Source organism: Microchirus variegatus, assembly GCF_963457635.1.
Source record: "Microchirus variegatus genome assembly, chromosome: 15".
Taxonomy (NCBI): Eukaryota; Metazoa; Chordata; class Actinopteri; order Pleuronectiformes; family Soleidae; genus Microchirus; species Microchirus variegatus.
The window spans coordinates 1,404,021-1,429,302 of record NC_139816.1 but is presented as its reverse complement, the minus strand read 5'-3'; the positions used below and the strand labels follow the sequence as shown (position 1 = coordinate 1,429,302).

At 40.3% G+C, this 25,282-nt stretch overlaps 1 protein-coding gene across 1 annotated transcript in view; it reads left to right on the top strand.

Moving 5' to 3' along the window:
* Positions 1-780: 780 nt before the first annotated feature.
* Positions 781-25,282, top strand: part of vstm2a (V-set and transmembrane domain containing 2A) — a gene marked incomplete at both ends in the record, with an annotated part of 85,633 nt that continues 61,131 nt past the window's right edge. The window contains 2 exons of the mRNA XM_083901927.1: positions 781-859; positions 2,035-2,201. Coding sequence (XP_083758053.1) covers positions 781-859; positions 2,035-2,201 — 246 coding nt within the window. The remainder of the gene's footprint in view (positions 860-2,034; positions 2,202-25,282) is intronic.

Below are 25,282 nucleotides of genomic sequence, written 5' to 3'. Positions count from 1 at the left end.
TCTTGTTCTTGTATTAATATGCCATTATCCACCCTTTGATTTCAACATCACAACGTTCAGCTCATTCATGACATTCTCTCTCTAGGCCACAGCTCGAGTTGAACGGAACCCCAGTGTTAATGAACAGATCACAGGCTTAGAGAGAATAATATAGTGGCCAAACAACAGGACACGATGACATAATCATATCAGGGAAATCATGCAACAAAAAAAAACTCTACATCATCTGGCGCACAGTAGAAATAAAATCCCCTCATAACGATTTCTCGTGGCGCATTTTGAAAACCAGGCCCAAGGTGACAGTAGGCGGCCAGGAGAGGACTAGATTTGCAGAGGTGTGTGTGTATATGTGTGTGTGTGTGTGTGTGCGCGCGCGCGGATGCTCCACTGATCATCCACTAGACTGACGTCTCTCCGGTAGCGCAGACGAAGAAGACCGCAGCAGCAGCAGCAGCAGCAGCAACAGCAGCAGCAGCAGCAGCAGCGGCTATTTCCCAGACTTCAGTGGAGCTGAGCAGTCGACGGTGTCTCCTGCAGAGAAACAGAGGGAGGAAGAAAAGAAGCAAGAAAAGAAAGAACTTGGTTACCGAAAGAAAGGCTGTGCTTTTGCAGCATGTTCCACCTTCGGCAATCTCCGTTTAAACCAACTCGTTCGGCAACTGTGTGACTTTGCTGCTGTGAAGGCTTATTTTTTTTCACCGTTTCCCTGCAGTTGGAAAGATTCGTCTGATATTTTTTTCTTCCTTCGGCTGATGTGAAAATCGTGCCCTCTATACTGGAATGATGTGGACCTCTCATGATACTGTTGGATTTGTTTTCTTAGCTGGATTTTGTGTGCAGTTCGGATTCTCCTTTGAGGGTAAGGATCTCATGTACAGTATACGTGTTTGTTTCGGTGCTCTTGTTCCGTCAGTTTATGTCTCGGTGTCATCGGTGTGTTTGCCGCCCTGCGTGCTGAAAGCAGCTCGGTCGGAGAAAGTGTTAAAAGTGCGCAGCCTTTTCTGCAAAAGCAAAGGAGGGCGCGCAAAGGGAAGGGGACGCGAAAAACGAGGGCAAATGTTTCGGTTTTCAAGTCAGGTGATTTATGATAAACATATAGTGATGGAGGAAATGTGACGCAAAGGAAATAATCAAGGAGGCGATGATGAGGAAAAATATGCAACTGGTGATTGTTTGAGATCAAGTGGTTTGGGAGATGAACGACGAGAGGCTGCGTTTTCTCTCGTGCTAAAAAAAAACACAGGTTTTGGCTCTTATTTGAATAACTTATTGAAATAGTGGTTTAGTTTTTTGACGGGTCGATTCAGCACCACGGACAGCGCTTCAACCTCTGCTGATGCTGAATACAGCTGTCCGTGGTCCTGAAATCCACAGCCCAGGCGCAGTCGGCTGCTGCTGCTGCTGCTTCATGTGCGGTTACTTTCAAACTGCACTGTTTGTGCTCCTTCTGCTGCATCCACACATCGCAAACACACACCTTTAAATCTTTTAATCTGTCGTCGACCTGTTCGTTATTGAAGTTTGCACAGTGAATGTCCTCCTGTGCGCCACTCTTTTTGGGGCTGTGTTCACTCTTAAATCACACTTTATTGTTAACGGTCGTGCTTGTCAGTCAAGTTTATGCAGTTGTTCGTGTGGCTGTGGAGACGGAGGCACTGGCTAATGCATGAAGATGAGAAAAAAGAAATGGGGAGAAGATTGCGGCCGCGGTGCTCGTGTGCGTTATGTAAATTCCCCTCCCCGGATGAAGCCGCGTCGGTATCTGTGGAATTGATGGGTTTTGAGTGTGTGTGTGTGTGTGTGTGTGTGTGTGTGTGTGTGTGTGTGTTTGGGGGGGTGGGGGTGGAGAGGGGGTCCGTCGTCATCTCATTCAATTAAAACAAAGAGCGCACATTTAACCATGGTTCTGGTAGCGTTACGCCGTCCACGGCCATGAAGTGTGAATGCAGCCACGAGCCATGATCATTTAAGTGATAATACCTCCTTCGACTCTCCCTTCCACCTCCTCCTCTCTCCCTCTTTTCTCCCCTGCAGGTCGCTTCACGGATCTGCCCTCTAACATGACTGTTAAAGAGGGACAGAACATAGAAATGGCGTGCGCTTTCCAGAGCGGCACCGCTTCGGTGTATTTGGAGATCCAGTGGTGGTTCGTGAAAGCTCCGGAACCCACTGACAGCGAGGAGGACGTCGGTGCTGAGGAGGTACAAGGGACCCTTATCTTTCTTTTTTTTTCTTTCTTTCCCCATCTTCCTTTTCCCCGTCACGAGCTGTGTCAGTTTCCTTCTAAGCACACCCACTCACAAAGGGAAAAAAGGCCATCCAACGTGTTTCCGCGCTATTACGCACAAGCACCTTATGTCATCACCATCATCTCGCTTGTGTAGACGTCCTGAAGACATTTTTGGGCACTGATGCTACAACTTTGTTTTACTCACATCTACTATCTTGCAAGAGAAAGCACAACACATATACAGTATATAGACTTTTATAAATATCTCCTGCTGCTCCTTAAAAGTGATGGACAACTATAGTTTGGACGTTAACCCTCAAATTGTTATAAAACATTTGCATTTCTGTAAAACACTTCTAATTTGGATTCCATTAATTCTCCTTAAATTTGACACGTGAACATTTATTCCATATATAATTTGATGAAAATGCAACCTGATGTCCCTCCTTCCACACAAACAGTTAAAAAAAAATCCCCCCCACAAACTGAACACTGACGTCTTGAAAAAAACACAACAACAAGATCATTAATCAGGGACCACTGGGGGGAAAAAAAGCTCGAGAAAAAAATGAGCTCGTTCTGGATATTAATTACACCATAAATGGAGTAAATGAGCCTGATTATTCATGGATGGATAAAACATGGGTGAATCAATACAGCCAAAGCATATTCTTGTATATTGCCTCATTAAACAGTGCAATGGAGGAGCTTTGGCAGTTTATGATTCTGTTGCATTAGTGCTGCCCGTGACAGTTTCCCTCGCTCGGCCCCCGCGAGTAATGATCAGAGTTGCTTCAGTGGATGAAAAGTGAGTGTTTTATTTCCGTTGCCGTGGTCACGTGACTCGCTTACGTATGATGTCGCAGGTATGGCTGCGTGGAAAGGGTTTTGGTGTGTGTGTTGAAGTGACGGGCATCAAACGATGCTGCTTGTATTTCTGCGACAGAGACGCTTGTGTGTGTGTGTGTGTGTGTGAGTGAGATGGCTGATATCATGAGGCTTTAATTATTGTCCCATTGTTGCTCAGCTCTCATTGTGGCTTTGATGTCTGTTTGATCCCATGTGACTTTCGGATGTGGTGCTGAAGTGGTCCATTGATGCAGACATCATTGTTGCCCACAGTTCTTATCATGGAAGGCTGTTAAACATGAAAGCTGCTGCTCTGTGTGTGTGTCTGTGTGTGTGTGTGTGTGTGTGTGTGTGTGTGTGTGTGTGTGTGGCTTGGCAAGCAGCTGGTGCCCTGGAAATGTATAGAGTGAAAATGACCGCAATGTCTCAGAAAGTAAAAATGTGTTGTGATGGTTATCAAGCTTTAAATGCACAATAATTAGTCATTTCTGAGTCTCTTAATCAAAACAATAACAAAAGACGTCAGGGAAGCAGCGTGGCATCATGGGAATCGTTGTCTTTCCATGTTCTTTTGTGTTGCCATGTGCATTTGTACTGTACGGGCAGAGCTTGTGCAGCAAATGGCCTTGAGTCATCGTGAGCATTAGTGACAAATTATTATTATGAGCAATTACTTACAATTACAATTCTGATTAATTTATCTGATTGATATTTAGAATATTGGAAATGTTTTAGGTCTTTGTTTTTTAGATAATTTGATGCAGCAGTGTTACATAATATATTTAACTGTATACAGTTAAAAACTAAATCCAATCCCTATGTGAGTGTATGTGGAAATATGTACATTTAACCCAAGTTTAGCCCTATTTTCATTCCCTGACGTCATGAACAAACATAACTGTTGGTATGCAGTGCACAGAAGACAACATACATCAATTGATATGTAATTAAAATGTCATTTTATTATAATATTATAATTTCTATGTAATACAGTCATCAATAACCCTGATGACAGGTCCTCGCCTACACACTTACCCATGTGGCATTCATGTTTATGCTCAGCTGATAAAGGTTTGGTCATTAAACGTCAAGGTCACAGTGACCTTACAAACACCTTCACCTTCACCAACCAACTGAAAAGATAACATGAAACAAGAGGCAAGACAAACAGAAGTCAGTCCTGAGTAATGACCAAAGGTTCGATTCTCCTGATAACCTTTTCTACAAACCTGTCCACTACAGACATTTACAGTGTGTGTCCATTGGAGGCCAAATACGGCTGCCAAACCGAAACCATATCTTGCTTTTGGGAGTCAGACTTCCATGTCATGGATTTGCACTTCCTGGCAACACACGAGGCCAATGAGAGAAATGTCTTTTTACTTTTTCCTAATTGTGCATCAATATCTGTGGAGTCTCCTAACAAACAGACTTGAGGATCTAATGATGAGATGCAGTCCTACACGTTTTTCTGCCAAATGTATAGTTTTGCAAGGTTGTATAATGTAAACGTAACCAAGGGCAGTGCAGGAATGAGGCCTCGTCTATAACACATTTGTTCAATTTCTGTGGTCAGTCTGTATCTGGAGTGAAGAGAGACAGTCACACACCTTCAGAACGAATGATTTGCAGATTTGCATCACATTTTTTCATAAAGGTCATCACTGATCAAGTACGCAGTCGCTGGTCAGTCGGACCTCGTGCGCGGTTATGTCTTAAGTTAGTCGGCCCCGGAAGTAAACTGCTGTGTCAGGAGCCTTTATTCTAAAAACCATTAGTATTCATGAGTCAGTGATAACCACTCCACCATGAGCTACTGTGATCTTTAATCTTTAATTTCAAGCTAAAATTTCAGTCTCGGCTGAATGAATGAAGACATTATTAATGGTGAGATTACAAAAGTACAAAAGCAATGAGAATCTTCTCCAACTTTGAAAACCTTTGATCAAACTTTATAAGTATGTGAAACGTATTACAGGAGCCCACGATGGACAAACTAACATCATTTGAGTTTTGATGCTAAATATATGTATATAACTCTATAAATACTTCCTTCATATAATTATTGATAAAAAACAATGTACATACAATGACCCAGTGTTTGTCAAAGTCATTTCCAGCTGCAGTGCTTTGCTTTAACAAGACATTTACTTGCATCTTCAGATAAATCAAATATCAACAGCGTGACGTCTGACAGCGGATGAAAGCAATTTGTCAGTAACAACATTGCAATAATGATTTATTTTTCCCTCTGGTTTACTGAAATAGCTCATAGGAAACAATGAGATAATATATATATGACTTTGAATTTGTGGTTATAATATTGACTAAATACAACATTGATTCATTTGAAAGGAGCGTGTTCGCAGCACTTCCTGTTCCGTCACTGCTTTGCTCAGTGGTTTGTCTGTTTATGTCAATATTTCCATATTGTTTCAATCTAAGTAGAGCTGCAACTAACGATTATTTTCATAATCGATTAATCTGTCGATTATTTTCTCGATTAATTTGGAGATTTTGGTCCAGAAAATGTCAGAAAATGTTAAAAAACGTTGATCGGTGTTTGTCAAACCTGGAACTGACGATGTTCTTGAACGTCTTGTTTTGTCCATTAACCAAAATGATTCAGTTTTAATGATTTCTTTGTTTATGTGGAGCAAAGAAACACAGAAAATATTCACATTTAAGAAGCTAAAACAATCAGAAAATCTTGTTTTAATCATGAAAAAAGCTTCAAACCGATTAACGATTATCAATTGCCGATTAATTTAGTAATCGATTAATAATCGATTCATCGATTAATCGTTTCAGCTCTAAATCTAAGTCATTACAGCTCAGATTTAACAGCCCATATCTACGATTACATGTGAATTACATGACGCACATGCATATAAATACCTTTGTCCTTTGTGTTTTTGATGTGTTCACGATTCAGATTCGGAAGAGATTACCTCAGTCTGGCTCTCTATGCATGAGTACATGATTCCACGTTCTGTTCCATGCCAATATACATATACTGTATGTATATTGGCATGGAACAAGTATTATATAAAAAAGGTGTTGCGGGGACATTATGAGTGCGTCTCCCGATCTGCTGTGAACCCAGGAAATAATAACCAAATGTGTGAGGAAACAAAAGCTGCTGTTTGGTTACAGCTTTCACAACAAGATGTAAATGTGTCACATCTTGGATTTCAAATGACATGCTGCCAGATCGTAATCACGCTGAAACGCAGACAGATGGAAACCAGAATACCGACACCTCCACGACACAGACGAGCTGTGGCGCTGACGGGATTCTCCGCACCTGTGATGATGCTGTTGATTCCAGTCAAAAGAGCAAAAAAAACAAACAAACATGCAGAACGGAAGGGGGGGGGGGGGGGGGGGGGAGTGCAGTTGTGAGATAAATATTTGCTGTTACAGAACACGAGCAGATTGCTGTGGTGGTGCTGGGTCATCAGTCTGTGTGATGTTCTGGATGCAGGTTGTGATGACACCTGTTTTATTGTTGATCTCTCATTAAAATACCAACAGGAAAAAAAAAGTATATCCAAAAGATTATAATCTCAGGGACCATAAATGTATGTATTCCAGGATTAATTTGAGAGGGGGGAGTCGTCTATCGAAGAGCTTATGTAGCATCGCTGTCGTTTTAAAAGGCCCACGTGTCGCGGCGCAGATATCTTTGTTCCATTTTTTAAAAGCAGGGCTTTGTTTCTGAACGCCAGCTGTCTGAGATATCAGTAATGAACTGCATGAGGACTAAGAGGTGTGTGAGTGTCACACTGATGCGGCACAGACTCAGATTTAGACCACTTTATATGATCAACTCTCACAAAGACAAGTGATTATTTCAGTGGACGTCGCTTCTCACAATATTATCATCCTTTCAACTCGGTGGCTAAAGGCATTTGAGATTTAAATTCAGTGCAATAATGAATTTTTAGTTTATAATTAAATAAATGGAAAGAAAAATTAAAATGTCATTTTAATTTTTTGATAGATCCCCTAAAATATATCCGCACTGGACCTTTAACTATATTGCAATGCACATTTAAGATGGCAAAGATCCGTCATATTGCAATTTCCTAATTGTGTTTCATTTTGCGATTTGAAAATGACTTATTGTTCAGCCCTATAGTAATCACATTTCAAATCTATTAAAATGAATAGTGTTGGAATCTTATTAAAATATGGAGCCGCAAATAAAATCAAATTAGATAAACAAACAAATGTCTTTATACTCGAAGCAGTCTTGACTTTTTCTCTATAAAACGAAAGAACAAGCTGATTGTGCAGCATTGATCAAGTCCTCTAAGTCTTTACAGAACCATAAAAAACATGAATTATATCATTCACGTGATGGGATATTTTTATTATCCATGAAAATAAATCAATTTCAGTGTCAGATTTGCTGATTTATTAAAAAAAAAAAATATATATACATATATTTTATGATATATCATAAAAGTATAAGTATACTTCATGTAAGATTAGAAAATATTGTAGTATAGACATCATATATATAAGCAATATATTTTATTATATAAGCAATACATGGGAATATTTATTTCCCACTGTGTTAAATATCTTACGACCACTGGACCAAAGGGAGGAGCTCAGATCCCAGCAGTGTTCAGTAATCATCATAGAACCCATATATATACATATATAAGACATGATATATTTACTTCATAACAAAATAGTTGCACATGATGACGACAAAAAAGAATAAACAAACGACAGGTTATTTTAAAAGATTAAAATGCAATTTCAATGAAATGCCTCTCCAGTAAAGGATGAAAAAGATTCAGTGTCATTTTTTCAGTCCTTGGCAGAAAAATTATTTACTCTTTCATTTCATATTAAAAGCAAAAATACATTGAACGTACTTGTGGATAACCTTCCTGTAAACAGTGTCAAAGCAATCCAACCGTTTACAGCAACATTTCGCCCGTTTTTTTAATTAAAGCTGATCTCATTACTCCACACAAGCACAAGAAGAAGAAAGTCCAGGTTCAGCACTGCAGCGTCTCCCCGGGGACGGTGGACGGTGGACGGTGGACCACAGGTGGACGGATGCTGACAAATACACGCGAATCTGTTTATGCACGTGTAAAGCTGTGGAAAGTACAGCACGTGGCCTCGTAATAATACTGCTTTGTGCACATTTGCATATACTTTGTCACAAAAATATGAAATACCCATAGGATTATTTGTATTGTATTTCTACACTTATGTAAACATTCACACATGCATGAAATGCAACAGAGGAGCAATACCTTGCATTTGCATATGGGTTATTAATATGATGTTTTTTTTTAATATATAATGGTTTTCTATTGAATTGCACTGCAGATAAACAGACTGAACACTGTAAATCACTTAATGGGGGCGGGGGAGGAGTCACACTGTGCCAGATCAACAGCGTGCATCCGCTGATGTAACAATATCACTCACATCTGCAGTTTCCTCTTGTAATATCATATACAAAAGGAGTCAGAGGTGAGGAGATAATGTTCTTTCTGTGCTGCAGCAGGTAATAAATACAAAAACAGTTCATGAGAATATCCTGGAGGCTGCGAGCTCCTGCTTTGACCTCCATCATAGATCTACAAAGCCTAAAGACGGAGCAGAACAAAGCCTCCTGGGTAATTGTGATAACTGAGAGGTGTGTGATAACTGAGAGGTGTGTCACACATGGTGGACCACCAGCCTCATTTCCATGAATTTCAATTTGAGGAAAAACAAATGCATTAGTGATTTCCTCTTTTCTGGTTTTAAAACCTAAAGCCCTCTCATTCTGAAGAGGTGGATTGGATCCTTCTCCGGGATTGATCCCTCACTCTCTTTTTTTTTATCCCACTAATCCTGCCACTGTTGTTTGACATAAGATCAATTTATTGAGGAAATCTTTACATCGCTGTGTCCAGTTGTAAATGTGTTTGCGGTGGGATTGTCTCCGGGTGATTTAAGGGGGCAGAAGAAAAGCTGGGCTAAATGTGTAAAGGGAACTCTTTTGATCAGCGCTTTTCTTTATATGGAGAAATAAATGCATGGTCACACAGTTTGATGTCGGTTTAAAGGTTTCTGTGAGTGCAAACCCCTGCGTATGGAAAATATAAGACAGTGTACATCAGGCTTGTCCTGAGGATGTAGTGAATAAGGAGGATTTTGTAATGCAAATGCATTGATTTATCGTCAGATCTCCAGCTTCAGAAAGTCTAAATGGCAACATCAGACTTATACATAATGAGAGCATTTATAACATTACATTTACATTTACGTTTGTGTGAATTCTGTGATCTCCAGGTTGTGGAAGATGAATTTCACTTTGTTTTTTTATTGCCCTTTATATTGTGATTTAACAAACTCTCTTTTTAAATCAATTTAGTTAAAACAATCCTGATATATTTTGGAAATAAGAAGGAGAGATTTTGCGCTGGCTGTTTGAAAAAATGATGTTTTTGCTTTGGCAAAATGTATAGAAAAGGCCTGGTATCTGCGGCAAAGTATTCCGTATCCCATATGACGAGCCATCTTTATATGTGTACTTATCTGTATTGGTTTAGTTATGTTATGTTATGTTGGGTTCTGTGTTGCGTCACATCACGTGGCTATCTGGAAATAATTGAGAAATGATTGTGGTGTCTAAAAAGCCCATGAGGGCTGGGCACCATGGTGTTTGACACTTGAATAAACAAATCAATCAATCAATCAATCAATCAATCAAAATATAACTGCACAAGGAACAAAGCAAGAGCACTAAATATAGTTCAATATGCTAATGTTTCATCTGAACACACACACACGGACATATAATATATCTTTAGAGGCTGATAGTTTATCCAAGAGTGGGCATATGAAATAGATATAGTTTTCCCATAACTACCATCAAGTTGAGTGAGAGTAAAACTATAAACTAATTCTCATTCTACTTCTAGTATGGAGGTTTGGGGGGTTGTGAGTGTGTGTGTGAGTGTGTGTGTGTGAGTGTATCTCTTACAAACACCTCAAACTTCCACAAAGTGAGGATCAGCGATTTTATTTGTTGCTACGCTGAAAGCGTGTGGAGTATGGAGCTTGGAGACAAAGTCCACGATAATTATTCTCAAAAAAAAAGGGCCAGATTATACCGACCACAGGAGGAAGGGTTATGCCCCCTGGTGGCACCGGGTCAGGGTTGCACTTCCAACGGTACGATTTACCAAAGCCGGATCATCAAGGGCACCGAAAGAGTCAGAGATAATTCTGCAGACTCAAGGCAGATGTGCCGCTGTTTAAATATTCATGCTGCATTTTCTTTCCTCAAATACTGCCTGGAGTGCGTGAGTGGCTGTGGACGCTGCTGGACTCATCTGACCCAGGCTATGTTACTTCTTTTTTTTTTTTTTTTTATTAAAGTGAGATTAAAAAGAAAGAAAAAAAAATGCAGACATGATGCACGGTTTTCCTCGGCTGATATCAGCCGAGGCCTGTGGTCGGGAATACAAATGACCGTTACATAAGTGCAACAGCATCCGCCGCTGCACTTTGACCAAAATGCACTCAAGCCACAGCCAAGCCTTTACCTCTCCTAACAAGTGAGTTTATAAATCCAGTGGGTGTAACAGCATGGAAGCATAAAATCCATTGGCTGCCGTGCTCTGCCGGTGACCTTACTGTCTGCCTCCCCGCCCCTCCATCAGTGCATGACTGTGGCTCGAGCGGCCTCCGCCGACAGTCACGCCGTCATAAAATATACCGGGAGTCGATGCGACGCACCGGGCGCTGTCTTAGGAAACTGCTCCCATCAGCTGCCGTCGCCGTCGCTACGCACACACGTCTGTAAGGATCGTAATGGCTTTCAAATGGTTTGCAGAGGACGTGCGTCCAATAGAGTCTGCAGTATGTGTGTGTGTGTGTGTGTGTGAGAGAGAGAGAATACAGAGGCTTCATTTTCAGTCAGTGGACGATGCGCCGCTCAGTCAGGCTCCACTACAGTCATTAGCCTCGGGAAGAAGGCTCCCTTTGAAATCAGCGGGAGCTGCATTACCGCGCCGTCCCGCGTGTCCGGTGCAGCCGCCTCCGCCGCTTCGCTCCAATATAAATCCACTTGAATATTCAATATTATTGAGAAATGATGTGGCCTTTTAGTACATGATCAATTCATATATATATCTTATTACGGCACTTTCCTGATCCATGCACTTCAAGTGAAGTCAGGTCAGTGTTATTGATGTAGCTCAATATCACACACACAATTAGCCTCAAAGGGCTTTACAGTCTGTACAGCAAGTGGCTTTCCTCTGTCCTTAGACCCTCTGTCCTTAGACCCTCCATCCTTAGTCCCTCTGTCCTTAGTCCCTCTGTCCTTAGACCCTCTGTCATTTCACCCTCTGTCCTTACACCCTTGTCCTTAAACCCTCTGTCCTTAGACCCTTTGTCCTTAGACTCTCTCTCATTAGACATTCTGTCCTTAGACCCTTTGTCCTTAGACCCTCTGTCTTTAGACCCTCTGTTCTTTCACCCTCTGTCCTTAGACCCTTTGCTCTCAGACCCTATGTCCTTAGACCATCTGTCCTTACACCCTATGTCCTTAGACCCTTTGTTCTTAGACCTTCTCTCATTACACCCTCTGTGCTCAGACCCTTTGTCCTCAGACCCTCTGTCCTTACACCCTCTGTCATTTCACCCTCTGTCCTTAGACCCTTTGTCCTCAGACCCTATGTCCTTAGACCCTTTGTCCTTAGACTCTCTCTCATTAGACATTCTGTCCTTAGACCCTTTGTCCTCAGACCCTCTGTCTTTAAACCCTCTGTTCTTTCACCCCGTCCATAGACCCTTTGTCCTCAGACCCTATGTCCTTAGACCCTTTGTCCTCAGACCCTATGTCCTTAGACCCTTTGTCCTCAGACCCTATGTCCTTAGACCATCTGTACTTTGACCCTATGTCCTTAGACCCTTTGGCATTATACCCTGCCTCCTTAGACCCTTTGTCCTTAGGAAAAGATCACATTTACAAAGAAACAAAAGAGAAGAAGACATAGACCAGTAATGACATTATTATCATCATCACTAGTATCTTCATCATCTCATCTAGGGTTTAAAATCCGCTAAAACCACCTGGGATCGGTTCCACTTCCTCATGTGACGAGCCTTTGATGCAGGAGGGATGAGGATTATATCAACGTTAGCACTAATGAGCAGCTTTATAATCTAGTGTTGGTTATAGTTGTTGTATTTGAGCTGTGGTGTTAAAGAGCGAGAGAGAGAGAGGAAGCAAATCCCTATTGCAAACAATTGTGTGTGTTATATTCTAATACTATTATAACATGAATATATATATATATATATATATATATATGTGTGTTTATGCACAAACATTAATATCCACATTCATAACTGTCCCACCATCTGTTTCATTTAATCGTCATTTAATTGCGTTGCTTCAAAGCAGCACGAGAGAATAATCACATAAGTAACAATAATGGACTATAAAACATTACATAACATTAAATATCCATCACGTCCGTCTGTGTCGTCTGCTTTTATTCAGCCCTCTCTGTTTTAACTCATCTTCACTTTCCCCAGACGAGATGCTTTAGAGGCTTTTTAGGTCGGTATTTCCAATTGTTACAACAAACCAAGAAAACATAAACACAGTTTTACGACCCACAAATGAAGATTTATTCATGGTCAATTCACAATTTCTTACTCTTATGTATCACCTTTAAGTATTTACTGTTGGCTTAGTAAAAGTCAATAGTGGCAGAGAAACTGGCTCGTTTTCTATGGACTATTTTGTTGTACGTGTGGATTAATCCACATTTTGGATGTAGTCTGTGCTTCTGTTATCCGCACAGACTATGTGGGAAATTTTTTTTATTCTTTTGGACAATGGTGGAGCTCTGATGACAGATGAATAGAAACCATATTTATTCCTGCTTATGTATATATGGTAACACTTTAGATTAGGGAACACATATTCACCATTAACTAGGTGCTTACTAACATGCATATAAGTAGCATACTATCCCTTTATTAGGAAATATTATGCACGTATAAACACCTTATGTCAAATTTTTTTTTAATTAATGTCGTAATAGAGGTTATGTAGTATAAGGTGTTAATACGTACTTCATGATTACTAATAAAAGGGCTAGTATGCTACTTAAATATGTTAGTAAGCACCTAGTTAATGGTGAATATGTGTTCCCTAATCTAAAGTGGTACCATATCTATATATATCTATATATATGCAGGTGTATATCAAATTGAAATGACTAAAAGTATAGGTGAGTGGTGCCTCATCCCGGAGAAAGGTTATGGAAAGGGTTTGTGGTTAGAGGGCATTTATTTGCTGATAATGGCAGCAGAGTGACTGTTATGGCAGATGATTGACTGCGTCGGTGTCACAGAGTATGACGGATGGAGCTTTGGTCAGCCGATTCCACAATATCTGAGGGGAAAAAGAAACGCACATCCATTCCTCCCTCTCTCTCTCTCTCTCTCTCTCTCCATATTGATAAATCTGATTCCGAGAGCCTGTTTGTTTTTTCCTCTTCTTTTGGATATCAGAGTGCTGAAATGGCTCAGTGCTCACACAATACAGACCTAATGCATTTTCACAGCTGAAGGTCGTGGAGAATATTTTTTACTCTTCTCCGTTCGTCTTGTGTTTGTCTGTCTCCGACTGTGTTTGCGTCATATTTCCTGCAGTTTCACAGTTTTCGCATTATACTTTTAGATGAGTACTAAACAGCTGCCGCTGAATTATTACACAATACTTGGCAGTCATTTGTGTATTACTACGTATGATCTCAGTCCCAATGACACATTTAAACACATTACATCATAGACACTACTAAATAAGTACTTATCTAATAATGCAGTAATGACCGCCAAGTATTTTATTTCACACGTGTTACATTATTAGAGGTTTACTTTGAAGACATTAGTACTGCTAGTAGACAATACTACATATGAATCAATACAATGAAGTATGAAAATATACAATATGATTTACTTTATTTATGGCTTGGAATTTAAATCACAATTAATAAATACAAGTTAAAACAGAAACGGGTAGTGGTAGAAAATGGACGCATGGATGACGTTAAACAGAACAATATCACAGAAGAAAGACGTTGATATAAATATACAATATACAATATTGCAGTACATGTTACATGAGATCTATTTCTGTGTTTTTCCCTCATTGTCAGTCACCGTATCTTTGAACTCCGTCTTATTTCGATGTCATCCACACAATTGTCAAGGTTTTGCATCCTGCATGGTTGTCATGGCGTCATGTTTACATCAGTCAGTTAGATAAACACCATCACAACACCTGCATGGTGTAGAAGGAAATAAATAATGCCCGCCTTATTATTTTTGACACGCTGTGAAAGCCATATTGCTGTTTTCCTGCTCTGAATTCTTATTCCTAAAGAGCCAACAACAACAAAAAAAAGCCCCTGATGTGCTGGAACTTTAAATCGCTGTATTGTTGCATCCATGGGAGCTTGGCCGTGTCCTTCTGCATTCATGTGCAGCGGGAAGAGAGAGATAATGGAGGGAAGGAGGGATGAGGTGATGGACAGATGGAAAAACAAACAAACATATGGGAGATATGATACAATAAGGATAGAGGATGACTCTGGGGAAATATCTGGAAGAGATTGTTCCGTGAATGCAAAGCAAATCCTTATTTACTGTCCCCTGTGTATACACACAGCTCTGTGCAGTGGCCAGACTGTACTGTATGTACAAAGTAAACCCACAAAGCAAAGACTATACCTTTATCCATTCCATACCACAGCTACATTGATAAATACCCGACTCATTTTTGGGTATCAAGAGCAGGGAGTGAAGCACTCGTTGAACCACTCATCACACAGAACTCCTGGTGGACTGGCAACAGAAGATGTTTGCTTCCAATACGTGTGGACCAAAAATATAGGACAAGAAAAAAAGAAGTGCAAATAAAAATTCCTGTGCCTGACTAATTCATGTGACCTGCTTTGCATACAGACTGTGTCGCTCATTATCCACCTGATTTAAAAGCTTCTCAGGCACAACGCCTCTGGCAATTAAAACACATTTGTAGGCAAATGAAAGACTTGACACTAATGTTACGTAACTTGTTAAGACATAATTCACCGTATGCACTTTGTATTTTAGAGTGCATACAGGTGATATTACAAGTCACCTGGTAGAAAACATGGATGCTTGGACAGTATCACTGTAAGAGACGGTGGAGTGAACGTCTCCTGTGGCTAAAATGAATATCAAATATTAATAAACATATAAATAATACAAAAGTCCTGAATCCAAAATGAAAATATATATAAGCCGCACAATTTGGAAAATCATCCTGACCAATAATAATAATGATATTTACAGATGGTTACAGTGTAATGAGTCAATCCTCAACAGTTTTTGATCATCAATAATCGATCAGTTTGAGTGTTGTTTTTTCATGTGTTTATTTCTTGGCATTTTTCATCATTTTCTAGACCAAACATTGTCTGTTTTAATCCTGACTGTGAGTCTTTTCTCACTTTTCAAATTTGTCTCAAACACAGACTTGGGGTGAATTCCAATTCCTATCTTAACCCTCAATCTCAAAAATGTTCTCCCTCTAGTCCAAGTTCTGTCCCGATTCTCAGAAAAATTAAGTAGAGGCCAAGTTTAAGGGCTGTATCGCCCTCAATATTGAGATTTTCCGAGACCACCCTTTGGAGCAAGGGCTACCCAGAATGCATTGCGTGTTTTCTCATAACAAAGATGGCGTTGAAAGCGGCGAAGCGAGTACGCTACAAATTAAGTATTTTCTTTGTTAATAGAGATATAAAAATGATCTTAGTTTAGGCCCATATTATGGATTACTGACGTCATTGTTGCGTAACATTGATTTTTATTTTACGATCTTTTGTCGGCCGGTGTGGTTTACTTTTCAATAAGTCGTGGTGTGTGGTAACTGTCAGCTAAATATTTGTATGAGTATCATCTTATAACTAACTGACAACCTAATAACTTGACTGACAAACGGATCAGAATAAATAATCCTGACGTAGATGTCTTCTTCTTCTTCTTCTTTTTTGGAGTTGACAGACTGGACGCAGCTTTGGCGTTATTCTGTCCCCTACAGTCTGAAGACGTATCTGCATTTAAGGGGTGTCCCATTTCTAAGTGACAAAATAACCCTCAACACTTGGTTTTGAGGCCAGTTAAGATTAAGGGTTGAGCTTGAGGGTTAAGATAGGAATTGGAATTGGCCCTTGGATTCATGGATAACATTTGTGTTTTTTTTTTAAAAGGTCACGGTGGCCTCTTGAACATTACATTCCTTTCATGCCGGCATTTGCAAGTCATAAATATCTGAAAAAAATCAGTGTGGAGAGTGAAACTTCACTGGTCAGCAGAGGCACTCATCAACTGTTCCGGTTATTAATCTGTAGAATATTAAAACAGTGAACGCTGTGAAAGTATGAGATGAAATCCAAAAACAAACAACTGTGTGACCAGGACGCTATTTTCCTTCGCTCTACTTTGAAACCATGCGTTCTGTTGACACAACAGAGTGTATTGTAAAGAAAAAATCACACATTAGTCTTTGCAATGCTCATCAGCCACTGCTGCGCTTGCATACTGCGGACAATATATACATGTATATATATATATATATATATATATATATATTTACCAGCGACCTGCTCAGAATCCGCCATATTCCTTTAATCAGCTACAGATAATGACCAGTGATGGCAGAAAAAGGGCTTATATGCACCTCACAGTGGGACAGGAAATTAAACATGGATTAGGGAGATGGTTTATCTTTGCTGTCTGATAGTGAAAGCAGATTATAATACATTGGTGACGACGGAGGTGTTGAGGTTTGGACCGTGGAAATCAGCTTATGCACGCTGTCTATTTTCCCTCATGTGAATGTGCATGCACTAGCTTTATTTAATGTCTTTTTATTGCTGATATGGCAGCAAGGATTATGTTTTTAAAAAAGGACCTGCTGCTGCTGCGGCTGCTGCTGCTGCTGCTGCTGCTGCGGCTGCTGCTGCTTCTGCTGCTGCTGCTGCCTGATGTGACGCACCATTTTATCACTGTTTTTTTCCAACCACCCACAGAAAAAGTGTTTGAATTAATCCAGGTAGCGGTGAATCTAATTAAAACACACACACACGCATACACACTGCTGGTCTTTTTGATTGCACACGCTCTCCTCGCACGCAGAGGGTTAAGGGTGCAGCCGTGAATAGAAAAAAAAAAGGAACATTCGGATGAGGGTGTTTGTTAACGGCTCACACGACCCGGACAAGAAAGGAGAGTGATTTGATATCAGCCCTTTTTTAGCCCCAAACAACAGCTGCAGATCGATGGGTCAGCCCATCCTTTATACTTTGACCCATCTACGCTCACACAGTCAGCACAAGGGGAAGCCATTTTGTTGTCACCGCAGCAGCTGTCAGACTTAGAGACTATTCAAATGGAATCAGAGGCTTCTACAAAAGCCTCAAGATGACGCCTTTCATGTGAGCTAAGCTGGAGGACTTTTTTTTGGTTGTTGGAAACGTCACCAGGTTGCACTGGCTTTCTGTTTGTGTGTCTCTGTGCTGTTGATAGTGGTCGTAAACATGTCCATATAGTCTGCGAAGGAACAGTATTTGCATGTTTGATGATGTGTTATTGTGTTGCCTAAGTCTAAGCACAGAAAACTCAGTGAGCTAAACTAAACCGGCAGCTGTGGATCAGCAGGTACAGCGGGGTAATCTTCTAATCGGAAACTCAGCGGTTTCGTAGATGAATTCCCGAACGCTCCGATGTTTCCTTGGCTTGACCCCAAATAGCTTTTAGCGGCAGCTTGTGAATGGGTGCGAGTGAGTGCTGTGTAAAAGAAAAGAGTAACGTGAAGCACTTCAAGACTAGAACAGTGCTTTATTAATACAGATCCTATTGGGTTAGGGTTGGTTACTACATGGTTAAGCTACCTGTTGAGGAGGCTTGTGTGCCGGAGCAGTGTCATCTCAACAGGAGGAGGCTGGACAGATTTATTACAAATACCACCTCAGTCCTTGGATGCCCCCTTGACCTAGTGGAGGTGGTGAGAGCGAGAGGAGAATGATAGCCAGACTATCGTCTATGACAGACAACCTCCCTCACCGCCCTGCAGGACATCATCACAGACTGAAACAGACGCAATGTCTGAAGGAGTACTATCACGGCTGTTGTTAGACTGTGCTCTAAGCTGAATATGTTTTCATCCCATATGCAATAGAACACTATCATTTAATATAACATGCAATTATGGGCCACAATCTGGTTCCTCCAAGTATATACTGCATAGTCTATTATGAGATATTACTGTCTTTGCTGCTACTTATCCCGTTGTGGTACATAGATTTATCTTATCTTATCTTGGTTCTTTGGGTCATAGCTTCATGTACTTTTTCAAATATTTTCTTGAAGAGACAATGTTGCCATTATCAGACAACATGAGGGTGTTTTCTGCACCTATTATTACTGAAGTCAGGGGTCGTTTAATGATGCATAAGTCATGACATAAAAGAGGCCTCATTTCTGTGCCCATTCTGAACAAAAGAAAGAAAGAGTACATTTGGTCGATGTCTTAACAGCGAGAAAATCAATGAGTTGACTCGTGATTTCCTGTGGGTTGTGTAATAATCTATCACAGCAGCCGTTAAATCTGCGTTGTTTTATTTCGTATGAATGCAATGCACGCTTTTTTTTTAATCAATGTGTGCTTTTACTGCGATCACGACACAGCGCTGGAAACAAAATATGCAAATTTGATATTAACGTGATGGATTAGAGATCAAAAAAAGTTTAAAGTCTGCTGATTGATGCTTCAAATTAACACACAAATGAATGGAAGTCAGAGGCTTTCACTTTAAGGACATACACTGTGTATAATATATTCATAACGCAAAACTGCAGTTTGATGAATTATGTCTTTTTTTTGAGTGTAATTTCTGACCACTTGTTATGCAGCAGGGTAAAGCACTAATGAGTGCATTCATGTTTGCATTTCATGCACGTAGCAGATGATGTACACGCATATAAACGAGCCTGCAACAGTTTAGTGGCCTCACACGTTCCCACTGATCAGCAGTTAACGGTGTTTTTCACATCAAGAAACGTGACAATGTGCCAGGAAACTGAAGGAAGAGACAGATCGTCCGTGTAACTCTGACAGAAATATACATGTAGCTGTGTTTTTGAAGTATTTCAAACTGAGGGAAATGCTTTTAACACAGGTCTTATCGTGTATTTTGCATTTCCTTTTAAAACCTGATTTTAGCTGATTAGCAAGGTCGACAAAAGCCTGCTGATAACGAACCAATCATTTGAATCAGGTGTGTCGGAGAAGGATAACATCATCTAAAACATCACAGTGTTCCCACAGGACCAGGGTTGGGATACACTGCTTGTGTTTAGCTGTGTGGGAACATAGTTTGTGCTTGACAGGATTTTAATAGTTGGAGTTGGAGGGCAGGCCGACCACAGTAAACACAACATCGGGAGATAATTATTGCTTTTGTACAATGGCAGCAGCAGGTTATCGTCAGAATGACTGGAGATGGAACTCATGGTTAGATATTGCTTTCGCTCAAGGAACTTGGATCTAATGCAGTGGACTTTTATATGTCTTTTGGTTCATTTCTCGAATGGCTTGAAGTTCTCTCACTATATTTTGTTTTTAATATAAATAATTATATTAGTTGCCAAATTTTGATTTAGTAAATATGAATTGCTCGAACCTTTTCCAAGTCCTTCCCTATGTTTGAGCTTAAAACAATGCTGTGCTGTATATGTACAATAAAAATGAAAATGGCTTCAGATACAAGGGACCAAACAGGAGATCCAGAATCCAGCACAGAATCCAACTATTATCGAAACAAAGGGAAAAGTATCACAGACATGATACAACCCAACGTTACCAATCGGGAAGATGTCATGTAACCTGGCAGCTCAAAGAACTGTCTGACAGTGAGTAGGAAGAAGAAGAAGAAGAAGAAGAAGAAGAAGAAGCTATAGTAATGCAAACATTGTGAATGTCATGTGTCGTAAAACACCAAGAACAACAAGGACCGACAGAAACCTTTTGCAAGGTCATACATTTGAAATGTCGTACGACTCTTCCACTTTTGTCAAGCGACAATTGTCAGCGGTGTTGAGCGAATGTATAAATCAGGATTAAGGGATCTGAGTCATATTTACTTCACCATGTGTTCAGACAGGGTCAGACTTAGTTGTAGAGTTGAGTTACAGGGGCACAGGACCCTGATGGACCCCATAGAGATAAGATCAACTTGTATTGGTCTATCATTCACTAGGAATTCGCTGTGAAACATTGGCCCAAAGATTTAATTTGCTTTTCCCCAACTCAAACAAAAAAGAAAAGTGATGTTCTTCAAAACTCTTTTTTCCTTTAGCTGAAATAGTCAGTTTTCTACAGACAGATCGACTAAATCCGGCTTTGGGAGATTCTACTAAAATGGTGCATCGCCAAATTGCAAAGACAAGATGAAGTTGTTGCGAATAATTAACAGCAACAGGGTCAGAATAAACGACAGAGGGAGTCTGAGTGTTAAAATATGAGCTGCTGTCGGCCTCTATCGACTGTCCAGTTTCATCTGGACTGTCTGCGCTGTAGGGAAGTAACAGAAGACAAACACATGGAAGCTGATGAAGACAACTGAACTCATCGCGTGGAGCAAAGACTGAGATTCACCAACACTTTCTGATATTTATATAAATGTATAGAGTTCAGTTCAGTCTTAGAATACATCATGAATCCAACACAAAAGTTTTATTTCACTTCCCATTCAGTATAAACTGATACTGTCGTTTCTTATCTTTTAATAACACTTTTCTGTGTCCCATACTGATATTACAATCTCGAATTTCCACAGATACCAACGTTAGCCAGATATGGTTTTAACCTCTTTTCCGCCCATGTTGGTTGTTAACAACCAATGGATGAATGGAACCAGACATTACAAAAATATAATGCTCCGTCAGTGTTGTTGTTCACCTGTGCTTAGTGAAGCATTTCAGAATCACCCGAAAAAAAACTTTTTTTATTGCCCTGTAGGCTTTATGCTGGATGTAGTGTGTGCATGATTTTATATAATATTCAAGGAGTTTTTACAATATCCAATCTGTGATTTGGATCAGTATAGGACTGATACTACACCATATCGGCTCATCTCTTAATCATAATTGTTCATGTAGAACAGAGGAAAAGTAGCTAATGTTATACATTAACAGTGGTTAATGGGGATCTAAATAAATTAATCAACAGCATACAGCGGGGAGAAAAAAACAAACGTGTGATTAGACAACAATTATTGAGACACACTCGTCGAGGTCAGAGAGTCACTTCGGTGTCAGAAGAGTTGCTTTAATGAAGTAACTCGGGAAACGACTCTTGTAAAGAATGTTGCTCATGCAAAAACAGCGACAACAAAGCACCGAGTTAATTAAAGACGCTCGTGCAGAGATGTTGTCCACGTGTGATGTTGGTGGCAAGACCTCCAGCGCTACATTAAAATGGACCTCACTGACTGACAGTGAAGTGACTTTAAATATGGAAGGGGAGCCTGCATGTAGGGTGACTTCCTCAGGCAGCGTCCTCATCAGTCAGCGTCGTCAGTCTCTGTCACAGGATTGACTGCATCTGCTCATATCTGAGAGACTGTTGTTCATTTTAACGTACGTACGTTCATGTAAGTCAGAGCCCATTTCTTTTCGTGCTGGTGGAGAGGATTTCGTTTTCATTTTAATATATCAAATATATATCTCGCAGTGGGATTCGCAGGGATTTTCTGACATTATTCAAGTGAAAGATATGACTAAACATTACAAATATAAGATTATCTGAGCCTTACGCATGCAGCCAGGCGAGGATGTTAGGAGACAATTAACTTTAAAATAGAAGAAAAGAGACTAGTGAATGTAATATTTTCTATCAACCATAGCCTCAAACAGTGTGTCAAATTACCTGAATTTCAACAATTCATAAAAAGTAAACCGTAAGAGGTTTGCGAATATTTTCAACAGATCCTTGTTCAGGGCGATGAGGACTGTTATGATAGCAAATTTCAAGTCATTCCGAGATACTTTTTGTTTTTGAGAAGAAAGTCAGCTCACTGTCAAATTGCATCAGGGCAAATGGATAATTTTCCTGAATTTCAAAAATTCATAAAAAGTATTCCTTAAGAGGTTTGTAAAATATTTTCATACGCCTTAGCAGCTATGTGTCCGTACCCTGAGCATTGATTTAGACTTGGTTGCATGTGATGAGAGCACGAGTACGGTTTCGCCCCGTACGTGAAGCAAAAACACCGACTGTTAGAGCTGTTCAATCATTTCACTCAGGATGAATAAATACATTGACTGGTTGACCTTTTTCTCAGCCCTACAGCTCCCACAGATGATGAGTTTTCTTTTCTTTGTTGTCGTCGTCAGAGATTTTAATTTATTTCTTATTTATCACCTGACTGATCACCGAGAGGAGAGCTGACATTTTGATGGCTCTTTCAGACGTTGCTCTCCATCACTACTGTCCCAAAAAATAAAACATGTTGGTGGATGGCCAACACATTTTTGATCCGTTTACAAACTGGAATTGCATGTTGGCCCCAACTGTATGTTTGGTAATGATTGAAGGGACATTTTTTTTTTTGATTGTTTGATGCAAATGTAAAAAAAAGTTCTGTATCCAAATCACAAGTGAATTTGCTGCAGCCTCATGAATTCATCAATGCATTCAGCAATGCATTATCACCGATGCATGTACGCGTGGGGAATTCTGGGGCATTTTGTCTGGATGATGGAGGTGAACCACTTCTTTGACCCGGGTATCAAAAGCCACGCTGAAAGTCTTTTCTGCATCCAAAAAAAGTTGAGATATTTCGGTGCAACACAGATGTGCCCAGAAGAAAAAGTGTATTAATGTGCACCGTGCAACAGCCCCTAAAGGTGTTCCAATTTCCTCTCCACACTACGAAGATAGAATGATAGGAAAATAAATTGGTCTATAATTAGTTACAGGTCTGAATATAGGCTAAAATAAAGTTTTTATTGCTTAGTGTCGTCTCCCTCCGCGCTGCTTAATCCCCAACATTCCAAGAGTGTTTACCAAGGACGTGACCTCAGTGTCCTAAATGGTAGCTGGCTTATATTTGCTTGACTAGAAGGGCTTGTCAGATGTTAGCCTTCAGAAGAGTGTGTGTGGGGGGGGGCTGTAATTTTGAAAGATTTATTGGAGATCATTTTCAGCTTTGAGCAGCTGCAGTGCTCAGTGAAGCAAAATATTATATGTGTCAGAATGAACAAATGCAACCAAAAATCATTTTCAGCTGTAAGGTACCTGGAGAAAGTAGAGGAGCCCTTTGCGCATTAGAGAGGTGGAAGTAGATAAAAAGCTCTGTCAGCGCTGATGCGCGGCTGACACTGATGCGGTGGAATTTGACGTCAAAAAAAAAAAAAAAAAAAAAAGACAGATGCTGACTGACAGGGAGACGGAACAGTCAGGTAATGATAGGTTTTGAAAAAGAAAGTTAGAAAAATAGCAGACGGGGGGATTATTTGAGGCTGAAAGATGGTAAGGTGAGAACGTTATTGAGGAAAACGGCCGGAAACAGGAAAGGTCGATGCATTGCGTGCGTGTGTGTGTGTGTGTGTGTACAGTATCTACTCCATGGCAGGCGTTTAAAGACAGATGAGGGAGAAAGAGCGTGAGTGTGTTGCAGCAGAGAGAGAAATGGGGCTCCACGAGGCATCCTATATCCAGGGATAATAGAGCTGTCACAGTGTTTTGACTCAGAGCATTGATTCTGCCTTTAATTGCTTTAGGCTTCCGCTAGCTGGATAGCAGTCGGAGGATATTAAATGTAATGTATTGTTGCACCGGAGCAGTTATGACACTGATCACACGCTGATATGTGCTCGTGTGTTGTCGGTGCCAATAATCCTTTCATCGATCGGAGGCCGCCACCAAACAATTACGGCGATTGATTAGAGGCATAACTCAGACTGAGTGGGGGCTCTGTTTCCATCATTCAGCCTGGACATTTTACTGCGGCATACGCTAATGATTTCCTGCATCCACGCTCCTTCCAGCGCACTCCTCATAGCTCAACGATTTCAAAGGGGATAAAAGTTTATCTTCAGTTATACGCAAGGATCAAATAAAAGTCGCGCGCACAACTCCGAGTCTGGCACGCCGGCACTACAGTCACATTTATTCCATTTCTTTTCAACTTTCTTTTTCAGTCAACTCCCTAATGATGCCAAACACCCATTTATATAAAAGAACAGCCTAATAGTCTAAAAAAGGCTTGAGAAATACCCCCAAACAAACACACTTATATATCGTCCAATAGTTTTTTAAAAGCAAAACTGGACGTACAGGCTTTTCTTGGGCAGGATTGTGAGTTGACTGCAGAGTCTCAATCACAGGTCATTAAAGCTTCAGTGGCGACTGCAAAGTGACTGCTGTGAGGACTGAAACGTTCCTGTTTCATCACGTGATGCTGTGCACTGACCATCTCTCTTTTAAGCTTTTAAAACCGGGTGTTTTTCCTCTTCTTTAGCGTGGTTGTTAGATTCGTACGAGCTAAAGACAATCGCCGACTATAAAAACTGTGGGCCAAGCAGTGGGTGAATAACAACAATGAATACTAATATGTTTTAAATGCTAATATATTTGTTTTTTTCCCCCGAGTATTCAATCCTTGACTCATATCATTGGCGGAAAAGTTGCAGAAAATGTTCAACGGTTCAACAAAAGTATTAAATTCTTAAATATTACAATGCTATTCAAGCCCACTCTCTGTTTCTCAGTATAGCAAGTGTTTTATTCTCATGTCGCCGTGTGACATTCTGCACCGCACACAGGTATTGATTTGTTTTTTAACACATGACTAATGCAAGGTGTAGACACTATACAAAAGCCTGTGAAAAGAGTTGGCTGTGAAAAGGTTAGAGTGTGGCTGAAAATGCCAAGAAGTGTTCAAAAAAAAAAAAAAGTTTCAAAAGTGGATTCTACTGCTTTAAAAAAAAGGGATGTTCAGTAGTTTAATGAGATAAAAACTGTGCTGTTCTTGGTCAGTTATGGGCCAGATTTCTACAAGGCTGAGCACAGAGGTTAGAGGATGTTCAGAAGTCTCTATA